The sequence below is a fragment of the Apodemus sylvaticus genome, chromosome 8 (genome assembly GCF_947179515.1).
Source record: "Apodemus sylvaticus chromosome 8, mApoSyl1.1, whole genome shotgun sequence".
NCBI lineage: Eukaryota > Metazoa > Chordata > Mammalia > Rodentia > Muridae > Apodemus > Apodemus sylvaticus.
Window position 1 is genome coordinate 66192575 of NC_067479.1, and position 24489 is coordinate 66217063.

Here is a 24489-nt window from a genome sequence, read left to right on the forward strand (position 1 = left end):
TGGGAGGCAGGAGCTGGGAGGCAGGAGCTGGGAGGTAAGAACTGGAGGCAGGAACTGGGAGGCAGGAGCTGGGAGGCAGGAGCTGGGAGGCAGGAACCCGAGGCAGGAACTGGGAGGCAGGAGCTGGGAGGCAGGAACTGGGAGGCAGGAGCTGGGAGGCAGGAGCTGGGAGGCAGGAGCTGGGAGGCAGGAGCTGGGAGGTAAGAACTGGAGGCAGGAACTGGGAGGCAGGAGCTGGGAGGCAGGAGCTGATGCAAAGGCCGAGGAGAAGTGTTGCTCACTGGCTTGCGCTTCATGGATGTTCAGCCTATCTTCTTATACTATCCAGGCCCACCTTTCAGGGGTGTCGCTGCCCACAATGGGCTGGGACCTCCCATGTCAATCACTGATTGAGAAAGTGCTCCCAGAAACTTACCTACAGCTCCATCTAATAGAGCAATTTTCTCAGTTGAGGGTCTCTCTTCTCAGAAAACCCTATGTTTCAAGGTGACAAAACACTGTCAGAAAGAAGTCACAAAGGGTAGCAAAGAGTACTGACAATTGACAAGGACAGAATTACAGGAGACGCGAGCACAGTAGCTGTGAGAGGTGAATGGAGCCCTGTAAGGCTGAGTCCAGTTTCTGCCTTCTGAAGGACTCAAATCACAGCCCCTCACACATTCAATCCTTAGAATTAAAATTTCCTATAACACCAGTGCACACAATCATTGTTGACTGCAAATACTTGGGAAATGTAACAACTAATGCTAAGGACTGAGGTGCTAGAAGATTCCATGGTAGTTACAAAATATAAGCCAATTAGGGAAATGGACATTAAAAAGTCAGTGTGTGCCTAGACTCATAGCTCAGTGGTACAGTGCCTGCCTGCGTGTCTGTGGCCCTGCATTCCAGCCCCTGGGCTCATCCCCAACCACCCACACGCTAATGCAAGACAATGCTTGTGGTGGAAACTTTTAAAACTTTATAGTCACTGATACTTTTTCATCCATGATTATTTTATAGCATTTAATGAATATAACTATATCAAAATAAGATTAATGATGCTAAGATAGCTATACTAACCTTGAAAATTAAATCTGGGGAGCATTTTTATTGGGGAAAGGGATATATAAATAATCAAAACAGAATTATAATGTCAAGTGTTATTAAGTTTATATTTCTATAAAATGCTCCATTGACTAGTTGTGTTTGTTGTCATTTATTGTTGTAAGGGGGGACATTTCTCTTTCTAAAAGGTGGTAAACTCCAGGTGGATTCATTCTCACAAGGATTTGAAACTAATTTGTGTTAGTGTGTAGCAGCTGAAGATCTGCCACCAAGAATTGTTCAACTAAGACTCTCCCCCTGGGCAGCAGAGCGCAGCATGTTTACGTCTGTGGGCGTTTCCTTAGACAAGTGCCATTAAATTGTTGCAAATTCTCTAGGAGCTTGGGGATAGAACTAGATAACATCTTGAATTTTTGTTTTTGTTTTTTTGTTTTTTGGATTTTTTTTTTCGAGACAGGGTTTCTCTGTATAGCCCTGGCTGTCCTGGAACTCACTCAGTCGACTAGGCTGGCCTTGAACTCAGAAATCTGCCTGCCTCTGCCTCCCAGAGTGCTGGGATTACAGGCGTGTGCCACCACTGACTGGCTAATTTTTTTTTTTTTTAACATAAGATGGTTTAATTTGGAAAGAATTAAAAACTCAGAAAAAATGAAGATATGCAGCTGACCCTGGGCTTGCAGCTGACCTGGGCTTTGGTGAGTGTATGGTGATCCTGGCAAACGTAGAGAGTAAACTTGAAGTAAGCCAGGAAGGCTGTGGCATCTCAAAGCCCATCCCCAGTGACATACTCTCCCCAGCAAAACTGCACTTCCTAAACCCCTTCAAACAGCGCCACCTTCTGGATGAGGACCAATGATTCAATTTTCTGAGCCTGTTTGGTTGACTCAGTCAAATCATCACAGCTTTCTTCTTTTCTGTGGCACTTGACATAACAAATGATCTGTGGTCCTTCCTGGTATAAACCTGATGATGTTATACCCATATACTTTGCTCATGGGTTTTAATTAAGTGTTAGTTTCTTATTTTTGTGGACCCAAATTTCTTATCACATGAAACATTTGTTACTTTATTACTGTACAAATTCTGTATTGAATCCCAACTTTATGATTATCTGCACAGAACTATGAAATCAATTAGATGGTTATCATAATAGCCACTAAATGCCTTTACATTGTTATAAATCTTTACTTTTAACCACCTTTATTTCCTTCTTAATAACTTACTTGCTAACTTTCTAAGATGCCTCGGTGATGTCTACCTGCTGGGTTACACCCCCTGTAAACTTGAGTGGGTGTGAGGTCCTTGTGTGTAGTCGGGGCTATCATTTGCTTCATCCAATAGAAGAGGTGGCATATGAGCTATTAGAATTATATTCCTCTGTCAATCTTTGTTCCTTCATTAAACTTGAAAGACAAAAATAAAGACAAACTCCTAATTATTCCTAAAATGTCAGGATGGTCTGTATTTAACAACTAGAGTTTTGTCCTTAAAAATGGGGAGGCAGCATTGTGTTTTGAAAATCTCATGGCAATAATTATATGAAAATTAGTCCATAGATCACATTTTAATGACTTGTTCTCTGGGATATGTTAAGACTCCATTGCCTAGTGCAATGCCTTCGGCTGGAGATGGGCATCTGATGAAACTGGCCAGGGAGGAGGCACGGTGCCAGTCAGCGCCTGCAGGAGGCAGCAACCCAGAACAGAGACGGAGGGAGTGACCCCCTCCCTCCCTTGCCACCTTACCTTTTTTATTTCCTCCTTCATGCTGAGGACAGAACCCAGGGCCTCATGCAGGCCAGCCACAGAGCTGAATGCTTGGCCTCTGACTCCTTGATTCTTCACTGAACTATCTAGCCTGGGTGATGGCCCCACTTAGCAGTCCTTTGCCACTAATCTGATGGCATTTCCCAGGGCTGTGCTGGCACTGGAGAATGGCCTGCCCTCCTCCACTCGGCCTGCATGATGCCTGGCCTCTTCCCCTGCTATTGATCTGACATGGACACCATAAACTCTCTGCCTCTTCTTCTGATTTGCCTTTCAAATGATGATTAAAGGAAAAATATGGCACTCTGGAATTTAATCTATCATCTTGGCTTCTTCCCAGGCTATTTATGTCTTTCTAAAGGGTATTATAGTTTATTATTGCTTTCCGTCTAAAAATCAGATTGAAAGTTTTGATTTAAGTGTTACTGCTACCAGGATGGGATTGAAGCAGAGAACAGACTGTGTCTGGCAAATGCCATCCTGTTTAAGGGGACAGGATATCCCCAAGGCTGCGTGTGGAGGAGAGAGATGAACCTCACCAGGTGCAGCAGGTATATATCATCATCTCTGGGGTCGCCAGTAGAAACCCGATGATCACTGGTGTCTGATGACACAAATAGCACCAGGCTTTCTGTTACAGCCTGTGTCTTCAGCTTACCCACGGGTGCCATTTGTCCTCTGAGTAGCCATGTTATGAAAATAAAGAAGGCTGAGGCACCGTGGGCAGATGCCTGAGTGACTGCCTTTTCTGTTCAAGAGTGGTGTCATTGGCCTGAACTCAGAACCCAGCTCACACACCAGACTTTCTATGTGCTTTGGGCTATTACGAGTCTCAAACCGGTTTTCTTTGTATAATCTATGACACAGTTTATCCTTCACATTCCATTAAACAGAATTCCATGAAAACTCACCCTTTTAGCTCAGTTTCATAAGTCCCACAATGCATTTCCCACATACTCCAATATGCTTTTATTACTGTTATATTTCATTTTGTCACAAAAACTTAGGAACCAATAGGACATTGTACTTTTTGCTTCCTTATCCATACCCAGTGTATTGGATGCAATTAAGTACTCAGTAAATTTTTTTTGATTCTAGAGCATGAAAAGAAATGAAAGGTTAGATGAACTTTTAAGGAGTAAGTGTGTATATAGTTGTGGACATTAAGAAGTGATGCACATTTAGTGCTAGGTTGATACCACAAAATTACTTTGGATTTTTCAGACATGCTGTCTAATCCAGGATGTTACAGGAAGTCTGTGATCTATATTCTGTTAAAGTAATAGGATACTGAGTAGACCATAGCATGGTCTCACAAACTTCTGGGTCTCTTTGCAAATGCACTGCGTTAATTGCTCTATTTTTGTACAGTTTGAGAAGAAATGTTACAATCCAGTATTCCTCCTAATTTTTTAGGTAAAATAATAAAGTCTTCTATGAGCACATAAAGTTGGGAAGGAAAAGTAGAAGAGGAGAGGAGTGGGAGAGAAAGGGATAGATTTTACCAAAAGGCAGTATGCATGTGTAAAATTCTTGAACAATAAAAACGAGGAGAAGTTGCATTCGTATGGGGTAGTATGCAACAGTTAGAAAGCAGAGGTAGACACCTATAAACTGACATATAACTTTCTCTAACACTATAGAAGACAAAAATTCTATTCTTTAAGGAATGTCTTCTGAAATCTACAGAGAGGCATTTACTTCATAACACGATTTGTGTGTCTATCAAGTGTTCGGGGGACAAGGACAACGGGACTGTTCATCTCTGACACAGTGCTCCTGTCTCAGGTCATGAAGGTGTACTAATCATAAAGACTAATCATGGATTCTCCTAGACTTTCCCTACGCAGATCTCAACTGTGAGGCTGCTGCCTCCTCTGCCCTGAGCCTCTTCACGATGTGGGAAATAAATTGATAATGCCCATTCAGTCAACGTGGAGGCCTTTTTTGAATTCTGTGGTAGAACACATGACAGGATGGCAGGGTGAGGATGACTCGGTGATGACCGCCACCCAGTACTGTGCTTCAGAACTCAGTGTGGCTGTGTGAATGCGTAATGTGATCTTTCCAAGGCGACCCGCACTGAAGGAAGAAGAATGCACAGGGGGAGAAGCTGAGTAACCCCAGGTGGTTTTACAGCACGGTGGTCACCTCTGTGATATGCTTGGCTTTCTTTGTCTTTGGTTTACTGGCCCTTGTGACTGTAGACATGGGGAATGCAGCCCCTGGAACCAGACTTCTCTCTTCCTGAAAGTGCTTCTCAGTTAAAGTTCTCCAATAAATATTTATTTCATCAAGAACACAGTGAACATGCAGCCTTAAAAGGATGTTTAGGATGCCTTGAGGGGTATGAATCCTAATTGTGCTTGTGGTTCTCATAAGTATATATGCTTGTGGGCTGAAAGGTCAAGAACTGTATGCCTCAGAAGAGTCCATTTTATTATATCTTTATTTAAAAACTGGAAAGGAGGGTCAAGGTGTCGTCCAGCACAGCTTGGTCTTGGAAGTCTGACTAGGGCGTTGAGGGAATGAAGACTGACAGACACACATTCAGAAAAGCTGGGCTGGACGGGCTGTGCTCTCTCTGCTGGACCAGCACCAATTACACCACACCCCTCAGCAGGTTCCTTGTGCGCTGCACAGGGGAGGGGCTATCTTGTCCCTGTGGGAGGTCTCAGAAGGGGAGAAGTCTTGGGTTGCAATTATTTGGGAGGGGAAGCTGCAGTTGCTGGGTTTTGCACACTGACAACATCTGGATGTGAACCAGAGAGGGTGGCTCACCAGAGGATTCGTCAGATCCTTGCCTGGAGGAAGGCTTTGACCCTGAGAGAAGTCTGTCTGTGGCATTGGGTTCCTGAAGTGGCTACCAAACATACACATTGGCTCAGGACTTGGTTCTTTACACAGCCTCTCAAGGCTTCCTCTGTTCACATGCGGGATGTTCTGTAGGCAAAGGGACTGGCCAAGCCTGGCACCCTGAGTTTAATTCCTGGGACCCACATGGCCAAGGGAGGGAACCAACCTCTGCAGGTTGTCCTCTGATCTCTACACAGATGCCATGGCACATATGTGGCCACATACAATCAATCAATAATCAATGTTCTTAAAATGAAACAATTAAAGTAAGGTTTTATTTTTTCAATGTGGTCATAGGTCTTAGGTATTTATTATAAAATTATTTGTTAAATCTTATGTGTATCTCTCAAATAGACCTTTGTACTTAAAAAATTTTTTTAAAATAAATATTGACTATAAGCAACTAAAGTTTCAAATAGACATTTAGGAGAAATATAGAAAAAACAGGAGGACGTATGAAGATGCATGTGTAATTTTAGTTAATTGAAAAGAAGCAAAACATAAAACAATGGAAACTTCCTGCCTCTTTTCTTTTCCAGATAGGAATGGGTCACTTGCACGTCACAGCAGATGGGCTTCGCCTGGAAGGGGAGTCAGAATTTTTATTTCCGCTGTATGCCAAAGAAATACGCTCCAGAGTGGTAAGAAGATGGTGTTTCACATAATCTATGAAAAATAAGTAACGCTTAAGCGCGGAAACTCTGTTCTTCAGAGGGGATTTTTGACAAGTAGGTGTGTGCACACATTCTCGGTGTGTTCTAATAATGTGCTATTGGATAGTAGGCTTTACACAGAACTGTGCAATAAAGATTTCATTCTCAAATGCTTCTGCTCTGAGTTTAGTAGCCTCAGCAAGTTAGCCCCTAAAAAATAATGTAATTTAGGATTAAAACATCTTTACACAGAACAATTGACCGTCCCTCCACTGGTGTAAGCAGCCCAACAACCTTGATTCGTGGCACTCAGGGCTCTCTGAGGATCTTGGGAGAAACTCCAGTCGTCCGACATTCTGCATTTGTTGTGCTGCTTAGAGGATTGTGAGCCCGAGACTCGCCATAGCAGCTCCGCTCCAGTCACCATGAAATAATCTTGAACTTGAAAAGCCTCCAAGAAACTAAAGAAAAGATTACAGAGACTGAAGTAAAGCTGTTCTCAAAGAGCTGTTAGGGTGTCTTACCGACTGCAGAATCAGAGTTGTAAGGACTGGTGTCAGCACAATGCACCCCAAGACCTAGTTCTTAACAAAAGGAAACTTACCTGCCCCAGAAGGAAAGGGGACAGGGAGCAAGATACAAAGACAGGAGATAGAGGACAAGGGAGAAAGGGAAAGGAACAAGGGAGACGGGGAGAGATATCTGACTGGAGGGACAAAGGACTACCTCCAGAGAGAGAGAAGATAGACATGACCCATAGGCAAATGGCAATTTATGATGGGAAGAGGAGACTCCCACGGGGTAGGATGAGTTGGCTTGTTTTGACTGGGTATGTTAATGAGGTGAGGCAACAGGGTCTTTTGATTGCTGGACTTCAGTGCTTTGATAGCTGGAGCCTGGTGGTCAGCCTCAGAGGGAAGAAGTGACCAAATAAGGGAAGAGACCTTGGTGGCTAGCTTTGGGACTATAATTGAACAGTTTAGTAAGGCAGAGGGAATGGGGGAAGTCATGCTCTGGTCTATTAGAGCCCCTCGGGAGTCTTAGTACTGACACAAAGGGGAGGTTCTAGGGCGGGCAGAACTCAGGTGAAGTCTCCCCCAGGGTTATGTCTTATTACTTCTAGGAATCTTGCTGGCTGAAGGAGCACATGCAGATGATCTGTAACTGTGGCTGATTCATGCATGAATCAGCTCTGAGCATATCTCTGCAGTGTGCTTACATTAACCATAGTAGGAAATGTTAGACTTCTTAAAATACATACTTTGAAATGTTAAGAACACTGCTGTGTGAGGACAAGGAAAATTAGCACAAGTTTTCGTTAGAAAGTCAGGTCTGAATACATTAAAATATAAGAGCTCATTCTCCCCGCTTTCCCAAGTCATCCCTCAGGACCTGCTGACCAAAGTCAGGTAAATAGAGCATAGCTAATGGAACCTTCTAGAATGAACAGCTTCAGTTATGTTTTATCAGACTGCCATTTCCAGAATGCTTTAAGAAGAACAGGGACTACAGCCAGAAAGTAAGTCAGAAAACCAACTACATATTAAGAGCTCACAGTGTGACATCATTGTCAGCCAGGACATAAAATACAGCAACAGCACATCATAACTGTGCACAGCAGTTTGTAACAACACTAATGTGTGCAGAACAGATCTGCACCTCAGAAACTGTGGAATGCAATGTGTTAGTTAGGTGTATCTAGGGAGCAGTTTTCCATGAAATCCTAGAGGATGAGATTCCTCATCAATATGAAGAGTTTGCCATTCAATGCTGATCTATAGTGCTGAGCTGAAAGAAAGTCTTCCTCATGAACGTTGCTCTGGCTTCTAACGCTGGTGCCATAGCGTGCTCTAAAGAAGTGTGTGGGGCTGGGGAGATGGCTTAGTTGGTAAGGAGCCTACTTCACCAGCACGAGGACCTGAGTTTGCACAGTCGTGGTGGCCCTTCTCTCAAGCACACACTCACAAAGCACCAGGAAACACACATTACATAGTTCTCAAAAATTTACTGTGTGTGTGTGTGTGTGTCTGTCTGTCTGTCTGTCTGTGTCTATGTGTGTCTCTGTGTGTGTGCAGCAGGGGACAACTTTTGGAAGTTGTTGCTCTGCCTCCATGACGGGATGTGGGATGGATGTCAGGTGTTCAGTCATGCACAAGAAGCTTTTTAATCTACGGAGACACCACACCTTCCCAAGTCTTACATTTTAAAGAGTACCCTGGGATGTTTTCAACATATATATACATTGGGTTATGTTTAAACTAGATCAAACACATTTCCTCCAAAATTTATCATTTCTTTATAGTGGAAACATTAAAAGTGATGTCTTCTAGCTTTTTGAAATGTGCAGTGCATCACTGTTATAACGTGAACTAGGTTACGCTGGTAACTGCTGCTCCATAGCAAACCCCCCCTCCCCCCAGCGCCTGGTTCCTGTTGAACTGTAACTCACACCCACTGCCAGTGTCTGGTTCCTGTTGCATTGTAACTCACACCCACTGATGAGCCTCCTCCACCCTCCCCACCTCCTGAGTGACCATCTTCTTCAGAACACACAGCTGAGGGCTCCTCTGGTACTTGTCTTTCTGCGTCAGGCTTTTTGTTTTATTGTGAGAAAATATTCTTCTTTGCACTTAGCCAGTAAGCAGTGTGGTGCTTCTTGTAGACGATCTAACCTGTCGCGACCACCCTCGCCAGCAAGGAATGACACAACGCAGGAAGAGCTTCTTCAAACAGTTTATTCCCAGAGGGATTAAAAAACACAGACACGAGTCATTCTGCAAGGAGAATACCACCCCCCCTTCAAACCTTACTGAGAGACCAGCAATATATATATACTAGAGGCCAGGGAAGGAACAGGAGAAAACAATTAAAGTCATAGGTCAGGCACCTGGGAAGTCCGTACCACACCGGGCAGGAAGGTAGGAATCAAGCTAAGCCACGGGATGTTTTGCTCTCAAGAAACCTGTGCAAACAGCTCAGCTGGGGGCATTGAGCCAAGCTCTCTGGCTCCCAACACTAACCATTCTCTGATCTCTCCCCTACAAATGCCTTGAACATAAGTCACCCTGACAACAAAGACTGTGACTGGCTTGACAAACATACAATGCTCATTAGAACCCTTTTTCCTGGAGAACTAATTAACATGTGAGGAGCAGCATTTTCAAACTCAGAGGATTATACACTCAAAGGATTATTATAATCTACTTTCAAAAGTTAATATAGTTATACCCTGAAAATAATTTAAGTCTAAGGGTTTTTTAAATTTTTACTGGAAATGTATATATATATATATATATATATATATATATATATATATATATATATATATATATATATATATATATATATATACTGGGAACGTATACATTTGCAGTAAAAAATATGTATATGTGTGTGCGTGTAGTGATATAGAATGTAAACATAAACTATATGCATGTATAGAGGTGTATTTTGTTAATTTTGTAAATCCTTTCCAGGACTCATCTCTGCTTCTGCAGTCAACTCAGAACGTGACGGTCAGTGCCCGCAACTCAGAAGGGGAGGTCACAGGCCGGCTGAAAGTGGGTGAGTCCGCCATCCTCACAGCCGCTCACTGGCTCCAGGTCCGTGGACGGTGCAGAGCAGACGGAGGTTTCTTCTAAAGAATTGCAAGCTTATTTAGAAATAACAAAATACGAGCCTTCTAGCTTTCATGTTGCTCATAGAGAACAGTTAGCACCAAGAGGCTGAGGTGTTTTTATGTGTGTGTGTGCTTTCTGTGTGTGTGTGTGTGTGTGCTTTCTGTGTGTGTGTGTATGAGTGTGTGTGTGTATATCAGTGAGTGTGTGCATGAGTGTGTGTGAGTGTGTATGAGTATGTGAGTGTGTCGTGTGTATGAGTGTGTATGTATGAGTGTCTGTGTGAGCATGTGTGAGTGAGTGTGTGGAGGCAGGAGGCCGGCTGCTGCTGTCTTCCTCAGTTGAGGACAAGGGCTCTCACTGAACCTGGAGCTCACCCATTTGGTTAGACTGGCTGGCAGTGAGTTCTCAGATTTCCCTGTCTCCATAACTTCAGTTCTGGGGCTACATGCTTGAGTTGAGTTGCGGCACTTAGCATTTATATTGATGCTAGCTGGGGACTTGGGTCCTCATTGAGTGCACAGCAAATGATTTACACCCTGAGAACTTCCTCAGCCCCTGATATTTTGGTTAAAACGATTTCAGTTTCAGGCAATAGAAGCCTGTGAAGGTTAGCACTAGAAATAGAATATGATATTCAAAAGACTATATATCTGCCCATGACCAAGTTAGCAAGGCCAAGAGAACAGAGGCCTTGGCCCAGAGCCAGAGGCATATACACACCCTCTCCTCCCCTCCCCACACCCTCTCCTCCCCTCCCCACACCCTCTCCTCCCCTCCCCACGCCCTCTCCTCCCCTCCCCACGCCCTCTCCTCTCCTCCCCACACCCTCTCCTCCCTTCCCCACGCCCTCTCCTCCCTTCCCCACGCCCTCTCCTCCCTTCCCCACGCCCTCTCCTCCCTTCCCCACGCCCTCTCCTCCCCTTCCCCACGCCCTCTCCTCTCCTCCCCACACCCTCTCCTCCCCTCCCCACACCCTCTCCTCCCATCCCACGCCCTCTCCTCCCTTCCCCACGCCCTCTCCTCCCTTCCCCACGCCCTCTCCTCCCATCCCCACGCCCTCTCCTCCCTTCCTCACGCCCTCTCCTCCCCTTCCCCATGCCCTTTCCTCCCATCCCCACGCCCTCTCCTCCCATCCCCACGCCCTCTCCTCCCTTCCTCACGCCCTCTCCTCCCCTTCCCCACGCCCTCTCCTCCCCTTCCCCACGCCCTCTCCTCCCATCCCCACGCCCTCTCCTCCCATCCCCACGCCCTCTCCTCCCTTCCCCACGCCCTCTCCTCCCTTCCCCACGCCCTCTCCTCCCCTTCCCCACGCCCTCTCCTCCCCTTCCCCACGCCCTCTCCTCCCCTTCCCCACGCCCTCTCCTCCCCTTCCCCACGCCCTCTCCTCCCTTCCCCACGCCCTCTCCTCCCTTCCCCACGCCCTCTCCTCCCCTCCCCAGGCCCTCTCCTCCCCTTCTCCACGCCCTCTCCTCCCTTCTCCACGCCCTCTCCTCCCCTTCCCCATGCCCTCTCCTCCCTTCCCCATTCCCTCTCCTCCCCTCCCCACGCCCTCTCCTCCCTTCCCCACGCCCTCTCCTCCCCTTCCCCCTGGTCCACGTCTATCTCCTGCCTTCATTGGCACAGGGCATGGTGACTGCGGCTTACAGAGCGTCCAGCTTCCCCAGCTCCCATCCACTTGACTGTAGTTTTCAAAAGCTCCCAGTTGGTCTCCAATTAGGCAAATGCTAGGTCCCCACTGCAGCCTCTTAGCACCATTCTTTAAATTCCATAATCAGCTGCTGGCTTCAGATGTTTGGGGGGCGTTGTTCATTTTTCTCACTCACTCAGTGAGGCTTTGTTTAGTGTGTCTGTCCTGGCTTCCAAATGTGGTCAAATAACAACACACGGGAAATATTTAATAACACATAAGGGGTAGGGGGATCTTTCCTGACCCTTAAAAATTGCTTCCTTATTTGTTTGTTCTTAGTTTTTTAAAATGTGATTTATCAGGGAGTTTGAATATTGATATAGTACCTGTGCTTTATAGGTGGGAAAAATAGATATTCGGAAGGGGAACGTTTTCTTTTTTTATAGTCTGTGAGGAACATTTAATGGAAAACCATCTTGTGTATTGATACAGAAATGAACACATATATAACAAAACTTTCTTAATTACATGTTTTAATAGATTATTTCTTGGAGAATAGCATAAAATATATTTTGTTCACATTAATCTCCTTCCCTTAAGGGGGGGATTGCATCTGCATGTGTGGGGGCTGTGCATGTATAAGTGGCTGTATTATCCTGTGTGCTGGAGGACATGTGTATTTGTCCCGCGCTACCGTCTCGCCAGCAAAACGACGTGGCACACTCAGGATCCTTCTGTAGAAAGCTTTAATGCTCTTGAGAGGGAGAGCATAAGCTTACAACAACGGAGACTCCAACGATCTGAAAAACCATCCCTTATATAGGCTGGTAAGCCTGCCTAGGACGTGGCACTTCCTAATTGGTTGCAGCTCATCAGCCCATATTACGCCACGAGGTAGGCAGAGACCGAAGGACGTTAAATCACTTCAGGCACGCGCACTGATTTGTTCGCCGGTTAATCATACATTTTAGCTGGATGCGAGCCCCATCTTGTAATGGAGTTTGCAGGAGCAACGGGCGGCTCCTCACATCTCCCTCTTTTTGTTTTATTATGCAGCAAATAGATCTCCCAGTAGAGAGGGTAGAGACAGTGGTCACACCTCCCAGCCAAAAATATTGATCAGCCTCTGCTGTTTTTCTGGGAAAGGGAGACTTGGGCAGGCAACCCTTATGCGGAACAACATGTCTCTCAGAGGGATAGTGGCCCTCTGTGCGATACCTCGTTCAACAACCCTCCTTGGGTGCTGTGTTGGACACTCTGCCCAGTGCAATGAACCTGAGTTCTGGGCGTGCAAGAGTTGTCCGGTCAGCGATCTATTGCTTAAGCATAGTTAACCATACATCAGTGGAAGCCCCATGTTCCAGGGCTGCAAGCGCCTGAGTAATAACCACCTTGTCCCGCTTATTTTTGGGTTCTGAGTCTGCACACCATCCATAGGAGAAACACCAGTCCGCAGCAGACGGCCATGCCAAACAATCCAACCCCCAACCATTCTTTGAAATAGGAGACGGCCGAAGAGATCCAAGATGACAGCAAGACATGTGGAGTTGATCTGGAGCACGGCCATCCTTAATTCGCGAAGCGTCTGCTCAAACTCAGAAGTCCAATTCTGCAAAATGAACTGAAAAATGAACTGAAAAAGATTCTTAGACAAATTAGTAAAATTTTCAACAATGGCTGAGATTCCAAAATCTCTTTTTTGTCTAAACAATGACATGCTATTAGGGGCTTTCACCAGAACGGGCACAAAGCGTGGCATTCGGGTTACCACTGCAATGGGGAACTTTTCAGCATCCCAGCATAGGGTGTAATAACAATCCCCTTCTCCACAGCTCAATTCAGTATCTACACGGCTTTTGTTGCTAACAATCCATATGAATGGCGGCCAGACACAGACACGGGTGGCAACATAATCCTCATGGGCAAAGGTCTTAGCAGGTGTCATAGAATCTCTTGCCAACCTATCCAATTGTGCTAATGTAAAGTTGGCGCAAACGCCATACTTTCTAACTGATTCTGCTAATTCTTTTATCTGATTATATTCCACGGGCGCGTATACCCGCCCGTCCTCTAGGCCTTCAAAAACAGGGAAGGCCGAGCGTAGCTTCCTTCTCACATTATCAGGTAGGAAGGAGAAGGATCCTCGGCGGACCTCATACAGAGGGGGTGCCGAAGGGACCACCTGTGAAGCGGCTATCCCATAATGTGAATGTTTTTGGTGTCTCTTATTGCCCTGCAAATGATCATCTAGATGATATCTCTCCTCTTCATATTTTGCCACTTCCTCATCTAGCTCAGCCTCCTCCTCGGGGTCGAGGCTCTCATCCTCTGAGCTTCCGGGGCTGTCTGAACTAGTTAATTGCAGAGCTTTCAGCTCTCGGACGGGGTATAAATTAGTCCCCTTGTCCGACTTTTCAACAAATAAAAAGTCTCTAGGTTCCTTAAAATACGCTCCCTTGTCAGCAGACTTTCCGGGAGGTCCATTTTCCTTATTCTGGGCCCGTTTCTTCCTTTGCGCGCCTAATCTCTCACTGCGTTCAGTTTCTGACATGCTATCCTGGACTTCCTCAAGAACACTTCCTCCATTCGTCTAACGAGGTCCCTACCCAGCTTGTTCCAAGAGGCCAAAGTTAGTGAGCCGGAGCAGGCATACCAAGGAGCCACCCGATCCACCTCCTTTAACACCAACCTTGATGGATACAAATGTTAACACCAACCTTGATGGATACAAATGTTAACACCAACCTTGATGGATACAAATGTTACCACAAGTGCTCCTAGAACAATAACCAAGGCCTCAATGCTACCTTCCTAAAGCAGAGAAAAGCTCAAGCCAAAGTCCGGAAAAGACATACCTCTCTGAACGTCCTTACCTACAGTTCTGAATCCTGGAATTTAAGGGGTCTACCAAATTGGTGCTGACGATGGTCTGGTCGTATTCCCGGGTTTTCTGCACCAGTTGTCCCGCGCTACCGTCTCGCCAGCAAAACGACGCGGCACACTCAGGATCCTTCTGTAGAAAGCTTTAATGCATCTTGAGAGGGAGAGCATAAGCTTACAACAACGGAGACTCCAACGGTCTGAAAAACCGTCCCTTATATAGGCTGGTAAGCCCGCCTAGGACGTGGCACTTCCTAATTAGTTGCAGCTCATCAGCCCATATTACGCCACGAGGTAGGCAGAGACCGAAGGACATTAAATCACTTCAGGCACGCGCACTGATTTGTTCGCTGGTTAATGATACATTTTAGCTGGATGCGAACGCCATCTTGTAATGGAGTTTGCAGGAGCAACGGGCGGCTCCTCACATGTATTCATGTGTGTGGGTTATGTATGCACATGTGACTGTGTTTCATGTGTGTGGGCTGTAAATGCACATGTGGCTGTGTTCCCCGGTGTGCTGGAGGACATGTGTATTCATGTGTGTGGGCTGTACATGCACATGTGGCTGTGTTCCCCTGTGTGCTGGAGGACGTGCGTATTCATGTGCGTGGGCTGTACATGCACATGTGGCTGTGTTCCCCTGTGTGCTGGAGGACATGTGTATTCATGTGTGTGGGCTGTACATGCACATGTGGCTGTGTTCCCCTGTGTGCTGGAGGACGTGTGTATTCATGTGTGTGGGCTATGCATGCACATGTGACTGTGTTCCCTGGTGTGCTGGAGGACATGTGTATTCATGTGTGTGGGCTGTACATGCACATGTGGCTGTGTTCCCCTGTGTCCTGGAGGACATGTGTATTCATGTGTGTGGGCTGTACATGCACATGTGACTGTGTTCCCCTGTGTCCTGGAGGACATGTGTATTCATGTGTGTGGGCTGTACATGCACATGTGGCTGTGTTCCCCTGTGTGCTGAAGGACATGTGTATTCATGTGTGTGGGCTGTACATGCATATGTGGCTGTGTTCCCCGGTGTGCTGGAGGACATGTGTATTCATGTGTGTGGGCTGTACATGTACATGTGGCTGTGTTCCCCTGTGTGCTGGAGGGCATGCGTATTCATGTGTGTGGGCTGTACATGCACATGTGGCTGTGTTCCCCGGTGTGCTGGAGGACATGTGTATTCATGTGTGTGGGATGTACATGCACATGTGGCTGTGTTCCCCTGTGTGCTGGAGGACATGCGTATTCATGTCTTCCATGCACACTATGTTCGAGGCCACAGGTTGACATTGGGTGTCTTCTTCTATTGCTTTCCACTTTAAACATGGAGACGGGCTCTCTCACCTGAGCCTAGAGCCCAGCAATTTAGCTAGCCTAGCTGGGCAGCTTGCTCCAGGACCCCCTCATCTCTGCCTGCTAAGTGCTGAGACCAGGTGGGCGGCTATGCCCACCAGCGTTTACATGGGTGTAGGGTCTCTGGTTCTTACACTTGTAGGGCAACTGTTTTGCCCACTGAGCAGTCTCCCAAACCACAGCATAAAAATGTCTATATTTATAGATGAAAGGGGGATCTTTTCAAATTCTGTGAACTAAAAGAACAGTTAAGTAGGGTGGACCTAGACTAGGTCCTTTCTGTCGCTGTGTCTGCCCTGGCACTCCTTCCTCTGTGTCCTGCAATGGTGGCATTGCCACCATTTTTTTTTTTTTTTTTTTTTTTTTTTGGCCACACATGTGATTCCCAGTCCTACTTTCAAGAAACTTTCAGGAGTTATGCATCTTTAAACAAAAAGTTTCTCACTGAAAGTTTTTTTTTTTTTAATTTAATTTAATCTTTTTCTTATTTACTACATCCCACTCACTGCCCCACTCCCAGTCCCTCCCTCCCACAATCCTTCCCACATCTCCATCCCTTTCTTCTCTGAGCGGGTGGGGGCCCCCTGGGTATCACTCCCCCCTCCCCCACACACCCTGGTACTTTAAGTCTCTTTGAGGTTAGGTGTTTCTTTTCCCTATGAGTCCATCAAGGCAGCCCAGCTAGAAGAACATATCCCATGAACAGGTAACAGCTTTAGGGGTAGCTCCCATTCCAGTTATTCAGGACCCACATGAAGACCAAGCTGCACATCTGCTACATATGTGTGGGAGGCCTAGGTCTAGCCTGCGCGTGTTCTTTGATTGGTGGTTCAGTCTCTAAGAGCCCCATTTGCTGCTAATGGTTATCAGTGAAAATACCAAACTAGACCACTCTGTGGGTGGTATACTGGCAGGTTTTGTGCGTCAACTTGACACAGGCTGGAGTTATCACAGAGAAAGGAGTTTCATTTGGGGAAGTGCCTCCATGAGATCCAGCTGTGGAGCATTTTTTTCAATTAGTGATCAAAGGGGGAGGACCCCTTGTGGGTGGTACCACCTTTGGGCTGGTGCTCTTGGGTGCTATAAGAGAGCAGGCTGAGCAAGCCAGGGGAAGCAAGCCAGTAAGAAACATCCCTCCATGGCTTCTGCATCAGCTCCTGCTTCCTGACCTGCTTGAGTTCCAGTCCTGACTTCCTTTGGTGATGAACAGCGACGTGGAAGTGTAAGCTCAATAAACCCTTTCCTCCCCAACTTGCTTCTTGGTCATGATATTTGTGCAGGAATAGAAACCCTGACTAAGACAGGTGGAAAGACAGTTTGTTGTGGAATCAAATTGCTAGGCAGCCTCTCATGGGTTGGAGGCCAGAGAGAAGTCTGGGAAAAGGAGGGGACAGGACAACCTTGTCAGTTTTATGGAGACAGGGAGGGTTGTAAGCCATGGGGGGGGGGGTCATGACAGGAGGTATCAGCAATACGAAGAGGAGTTGCTGGGACCAGAGACCACTGTGTGGTTTGAATGGAACATGTCCCCATAGACTGATGAGTTTCAGCACTTGGCCCCCCAGTTGGTGACCCTGTTCTGGGGGGTTGTGGAACCATTAGGGCTCATTGAAGAGAGTGAGTTACTGTGGATGGACTTGGGTGTTTATAGCCAAGCCAATGTGACCAGTGCCTCTTGCTCCTGCCCCATACCAGTTCCTGCCACAACCTCCTCATTGTACCAACAAGACAAATAGCAAATGTATTTTCTTTCCTTCTTTTCTTTTCTTTCTTTCCTTTCCTTTCCTTTCCTTTCCTTTCCTTTCCTTTCCTTTCCTTTCCTTTTCTTTTCTTTTCTTTTCTTTTCTTTTCTTTTCTTTTCTTTTCTTTTCCCCGAGATAGGGTTTCTCCTGGCTATCCTGGAACTCACTTTGTAGACCAGGCTGGCTTTGAACTCAGAAATCCTCCTTCTTCTGCCTCCCAAGACCATGGATTAAAGGCATGTGCCACCACTGCCCGGCTTAAAATCACTGTACAGCCACAAGCAGTAGCTGGGATTTGAACCGGGAAGCTCTGAATGCAGTTGGTGATCTTAGCCGCTGAGCCACTGCTCTAGCTCCCGAATGCATTTTCTGAGAATGGCCCATGGGAAAACACCATCGTTTGACAGCTCCCGCTAGAGCTTGGAACCCACTCTTCTAAGCACCAAATCCCAGAGGTCACAGAACAAAGTTTGAGGCAAATCTTCTGAGGCCTTTGTAGAAGGAAAAGTGCCAAATATGGAGAATGGGGCGGGGCTAAGCATTGCATCCCACAAGGGAATTTCTGGAAGTTGGGAAAATGGCAGAGATCGATGAAAGTACCAGTGTTGGGGGCAGAGTAGGTGCCGAAATGGGTCTGTGGAGATGCCTCGCTCTTCCATGAAGAAGCAAGAACTTGCCCGGAGGCTGGCCTGGGCCCTCACAGGGACCGCCACCACCAGCTCTCATTAAAGTCTAACCCAGGAAGGGTTCCAGAAACCCACCATAAGAATGGGGACAAATTCAGTGCTGTTCTGAGGAGCCCAAAACTGAAATGTCCATGCTGCAGTGAGTGCCACAGATGGGCCAGGAAACCACTTATGTAGCGTCACTCAAGGATTCTTAACACAAAAAATGCCCAGGTTTGTCAGGAAGACCAGACCAACGACTGCAATGGTCAGAAAAAGCAGCTGAAGAGGGTGTAGGGGAAGAAAATCAAATGAGTCCATTTTCACTCTGACAAATAAAACAAAGGATGTTCCCACTCTGCAGTGTCCCCAGGATGAAAGGGAGGTGGAGAGATGGCTCCGTGGCTACCTTCCATTTTACCTAACATGTCTTTCATGGAAACAAGAGGAACCACTCGCAGTGCATTCTATCCTTCTTGCATGAAGGAAGCAGGGAGACTGCATGGAATAGGTTGCCCTATATTTTCCTAACATTTTTTGCTCAGAAAATGTTATTTTTTTATTCAATGAGAACCAATATCTAATGTTAGTGACCCTGAATCTCTGGGTAGGAAAAAATACATATAATTATTATCTAAGTTAGGGTTTTATTGCTGTGAAGAGACACCAGAACTATAGTAACTCTTATAAAGGAAAGCATTTAACTGGGGCTGACTTACAGTTTCAGTGGCTTAAGTCCATTATCATGGCCAGAAGCATGGCAGTGCGCAGGCAGACGGGGCACTGGAGGAGCTGAGAGTTCTCCATCTTGATCCGCAGGCAGCTGTGTGCCACACTGGGCAGAGCTTGAGCATAGGAGACTCCCAATGCCTGCCCCCACAGTGACGCACTTCCTCCAACAAGGCCACACCTCCTAATAGTGCCATTCCCTATGGGCCAACCATTCAAACACATGAGTCTATGGGGGAGCATACCTATTCAAACCACAATTATCAAAATAAAACCAGATTTTCTTACGAAAAAGAAAACTGAGCAAATTGCGAGCTTTGATTCTTAACTACATTGTCATCAAAATCTGTTTTTGGGGTTGTGTATGATTATTATGGGAGGGATGCTGTGGGGTGAGTACCCTGGTACACAAAGGAAGTGTATTGTTTGGTTGTGGTTGACACAAGCGTTGTAAAAATAGGGAATCAATGCAACTTACAGTAAGCCTATCTGACGTGCTGCGCTGGTTGGTCTTTCAGGGGCCCAGATGGTAGAAGTCCAGAGCCAGCACTTTCAGATCAGTTCTGAAGATGGCAAGCCACTGTTCACCGCTGAGGAGCAGGGTGTCGTGGTCGGCACAGGCAGACTGCGAGTAACAGGTATGTGGAGACAGCCAGCTCTGCTCTGCTCTCTGCTGAGGAAAGGCTGTGTTAACGGTCTTCCTGACATTTCTTCTGACGTTCTGTTTGTATCTGAAGGGCGCGGCCTTCCTCCAAGCTTCTCGCTGTAGCCAATGGCTTACAGATCTTTTTTCTGTACAATCCACGTCTGGCATTATTCCCATTATGCCAGGAACTTGACTACCCCATGTGTCTACACAACAGCTTCTTCTCTGGTTGAGTTAAAAGTGGAATCAAGTGCTCCCTGTGCTTGCCTTCAGCAGAAAAAATTCTATGAAAAACATTTTCAGAACCTGCTCTAAGCTCACTTGCTGTGCTAGGAGACTAGAGGTACAAGCACTGGGGTGTGAGTCAGCCATTTCCTGGACTTTTCTGCATGAACTGGAAAGCCCGCAGTAGCGTTATTCTTTCACAGGGTTGCCAGGAAGTAGACTCACCCACCCCCCATATACAATTTTATGTAACATATACATCATTCCCAAGCATATGCAAAGTGATGACCTAATGTCACAGAAGCGGTGCCCTGGCTTCCTTTTATTCTAAAAGACACTAGGAAAGAAACCAGTGATAATAAATTAAAATGAGTATGGGGGAGGGGCATGTGCCTGTAGTCCCAACACTCAGTAGGCAGTGGTAGAAGATCATGAATTTGAGACTCAGGCTACATGGTGAGATGTGTACACACACACACACACACTTGCATGTGGGCACATACACAATCATACACACACACACATGCACATACACACACATGCACATACACACATGCACAGACACACACACAGTCACACATACACACACATATACACACACATACACAGTCACACATTCACATACATGCACATACACACACATACACACACATACACAGTCACACATATATAGTCACACATACACAGTCACACATACACACACACTCACATATACAGTCACACATTCACATACATGCACATACACATATACACAGTCACACATACATACACATACAGTTACACATACACACATGCACATACACATACAGTCACACATACACACACATACATACACATACACAGTCACACATACACACACATACACACACATATACAGTCACACATACACACACATGCACATATACACACACACTTACAACTTAATAAGTAAAAGAGCAAGAAGGTAAGTATCCGACATAGAACCCATTGGCCCAAAGTACATATAGTCTCTTACTTGTGATGATTCAACTTGTCTATCTTTAAATGATGGAGATACGACACACGGAAAGTTAGTAGAAAGTAACTGGAAGTGTTGTTTTTTTTTTGTTTGTTTTGTTTTGTTTTGTTTTGGTTTGGTTTTTGGATTTGGTTTTTTTGAGACAGAGTTTCTCTGTGTAGCCCTGGCTGTCCTGGAACTCACTCTGTAGACCAGTCTGGCCTCAAACTCAGAAATCCGCCTGCCTCTTCCTCCCAGAGTGCTGGGATTACAGGCGTGCGCCACCACTTCCCGGCAACTGGAAGTTTTAATGTGGATATTTTCCTGGTCTAGCACTCTGTGGTCCTATGCGTATGGCTGGAGAGCTACAGTGGCCAGTGCTAAGTCAGCCCTTGGATCCCATACGATTGAACTGCCTTAGTACACTGCAGCTACACTGCTGAGGTGGCTTGGTTGTTATGTTGACTAATTCAATGTATCTCCCACTTGGGATATTATCAGTTTATGACATGGTTATCAGAGCATAACACTTTAGAAGCTGAGGGCCACCTGTATAGGGAGAATTGGCTTTCTTGGCCCAGCTGCCACTTCTGTACTAGCGGCATGTAAGTGGTCAGTAGGTCTGTCTCCTGATGTGTCAGAGTGGGTTGGTATGGCCAATCTACTCTTGCTGGTGGATCAAGATGAATGTGTGCCAAGTCGGCAAAGCTCTTAGGAAAGCATCACTGCACTGCCGGGCGTTATTATTAAAATGAAGAGAAAAGGGTAGATTCCACCAAACTCAGACATTCTCTAGAGAGTGAGCCGTTCCCTCGCCCAGAGCTTCTGTCAGGCGATCGCATTGGAAGTGAAGCAGATGGGCAGTTGCCGCGCTTGAAGTGACCAGTACACATCAGAGCCACCTCAGGGGCTCGCTGGGTCTGTATTTATTGTACTTGTCCCTGGAATCTCTGTCGCAGTAGTGGTTCCATTGCCTTCCTTGTCACTATAACAAAGCATCTGCCAGAAGCAGCTCGAGGGGGAAAGCCTTGTTCTGGCTTACAGTTCAGGAGAGACAGTCCTTGTGGGAGAGGAGGCTCGGAGACTGAAGCTGCTTGCTCTGTGGCTGAGGGAGCTGATGGCCCAGCACAGCTTTACACATCGCAGAGGTTCAGAAAACAGAGAGAGCTCAGATCAGAAATAAGGAGAGCAAGAAGCTTCAAGGCCTGTCCCTAGCAACCCACCTCCTCCAGCGAGGCCAGCCTCCTACAGGTCCCACAGCTCACCATTACTAGAGTCCTAGCAATAAAACACACGAGCCCGGGGAGTATTTCACATCTAAATCATAACCAAGAAGGTTTGGTATAGGACTCAAGACTGCATTTCTAACCACTATCCGAGGTAGCCATCACTGATAAGATCTGAACCTGTAAACTAAAATAAACCTTTTCCTCTCATGTTGCTTTTGGTCATAGTATTTATCAAATCAATAGAAAACAAACTAGGGCAGAAATTGGTACAAGGGTGTGGCCTGGGCAGAGGCATGGCCAGGCAGAGGTGTGGCCCAAGCAGGGTGTGGCCTAGGCAGGAGTGTGGTTTAAACAGAGTGTGGGGCCTGGTTAGAGGTGAGGTCCAGGCAAGGGTATGTCCTAAACCTGGGATGGTACCCAGTTAATTGTGGAGTCTAGGTATGAGTGAGACCTAGGGAGGGGTTGAGCTTTGGTCTGGCAGAACCTAGTAGATCAATAACGCGCTGTATAAACCGTAGCGGGGGTACACAGATGAAGCAGCGCTGCTTAAATCTGTTCATGTGCCCATGATAGTCAAGGTAAGAAATACTTTAATTATAACCTGAACAGTAGGTTAGCGTTGCCCTGAGGAACCTCCGTGCCCAACACAGAGGATTGCGCCTTCATTCCCGAGGACTCAGCTCCATCTGCCCTGCTGTGTTTGTGAATCCTAACCTGCACTTTGTGTGTCACTCGTGACTGACTGACTGCTTACCTCAAGGCTCACACTGAGCGTCCAGAGCATCTGCCCTGCAGCCAGAAGGTTCATAAGTAGCTGTGCCCTAACCACAGCACCGCTTTCCAGCCAGCATTGCTTGTTACTTAGGTACTGAAACTCTACAGCGTAAAGACTTAAAATGTGAACTCTGGCCTCCAACAATAGCTAAATAGCTACGGGTTGGGATTTTCCGCTCTCGATGGTGAAGCCTGTTCTCAAAAACTCTGGATTCTGGGATTAGGGATGCCCCGCCTCCTGGCTAGAGGCTGTTAGTTTGGCTAATGCTACTTCCTGTATTTTTGTTCCTGACACATCTCTGGGCTTCTTTTAGGGCCAGAAGGAGCTCTTTTTGAGCACTCAGTGGAGACACCCCTTGTCAGAGCTGACCCATTTCAAGACCTTAGGTAAGAGTTTACTCAATATAAATAAATGTTCTAAGAGCAAACCATGAAGTGTGCCTGCAGACAGATGCTCACAACGCACCCACGCCACTCCTACTGCAATGGTCGCCTTTATTTTCAGAGCTTCCTGCCTATAACTAACTGGTTATTGCTTATTAGAACCCACGGCAAGTCGAAAGCCCTGTTGGATCTGAACTTTGATGTGGTGTCACACTCTTCCTCTCTTGTCCCCACTGCCTCTGTTCAGGCTCCAGAGGACAGCAGGCGTCTCCTCACCCTCCTGTCAGAGGAACATTGTTCAACAGACACTGTTTTAAGTACTCTGTTGCTTCTGCATCCACCATGGTAATGATGGGTGTGTGCGCAGGGCCTTACAGGGGTAGGGTGGGCCTGGCTGTCCTCTTCTCCCTCACATACCTCCCAGATGTGAGCATTTACTACCCCTTCCCACCCCAGACTTGTAAACAAATTCTTCCATCTGAAGGAGTCACTATCCATCCCTACTCCACCTTAAAAAAATCCAAAGTCTCACAGCAGAGTACAGTGTCCCACACAGACCTTGACATTTGAAATAAGCATTCTTGAAATGTTAATTCCAATTGTAGGTGCATGCCTGGGTGTGTAAATACACATGTGTGTCTCTGTGTGTGCACATACATATACACACATATATATATATTATTCACTAAGGAAATAATGTTATAAAAACAAGTACAGGATAAATCCATATTTGCAAAAGTTTTAGAAAGCTTTAGTATGCATGGTAAAATGCACATCATCTACAGTTTACCCACTTAGCCTTGCTTAATGTGTAGTTTAGTGGCATTACGTCATCCCAACTGTTTTTGAACCATGGCTGTAGTCCATCTCCAGAGCTTTTCTCTTTTTGAACTGAGATTCCAGCCCCTTAAATAGCTCTTCATCCTCCCCTCCCCACCTCAGCCCTGGTATCCACAACATTACTTTCCACTTCAGTGGACTTGACTAGACTATGCACTTCATGTAAGAGGAAGATGCTGCATGTTTCTCCTCCTGTGACTGTTTCCTTTGGCCTAAGACCCTCAACCATTGATGTATTTCTGCATGCTGACTGAATATTTTTGTATATAAGTTTGCTCTTACAGAGTATATCTGCCATTCTAGGCTGTTAATTCTGCTACTATAGTTTTGTGTCAAAGACCAAATAATAGTTTTAAATAAATGATTTATCATAACAAGAATGTGGAATGTCCCTCACAGACTTGTGTGTTTGGGCAGTTGCTCCCCAGTGAGTGGCACTGGTTGAGGAAGGTATAAAACCTTCAGGAGGCG

The 24489-nt window shown here is 46.2% G+C and overlaps 1 protein-coding gene across 2 annotated transcripts in view; it reads left to right on the top strand.

Moving 5' to 3' along the window:
- The window catches only part of Sgcg (sarcoglycan gamma), a 67513-nt gene that overhangs the window by 35333 nt on the left and 7691 nt on the right, over positions 1-24489 (top strand). For both annotated transcript variants that reach the window (XM_052191264.1, XM_052191263.1), the window contains exons 3-6: positions 6209-6310; positions 9799-9886; positions 19463-19582; positions 23109-23181. In XM_052191264.1, the coding sequence (XP_052047224.1) occupies positions 6209-6310; positions 9799-9886; positions 19463-19582; positions 23109-23181 (383 nt within the window). The remainder of the gene's footprint in view (positions 1-6208; positions 6311-9798; positions 9887-19462; positions 19583-23108; positions 23182-24489) is intronic.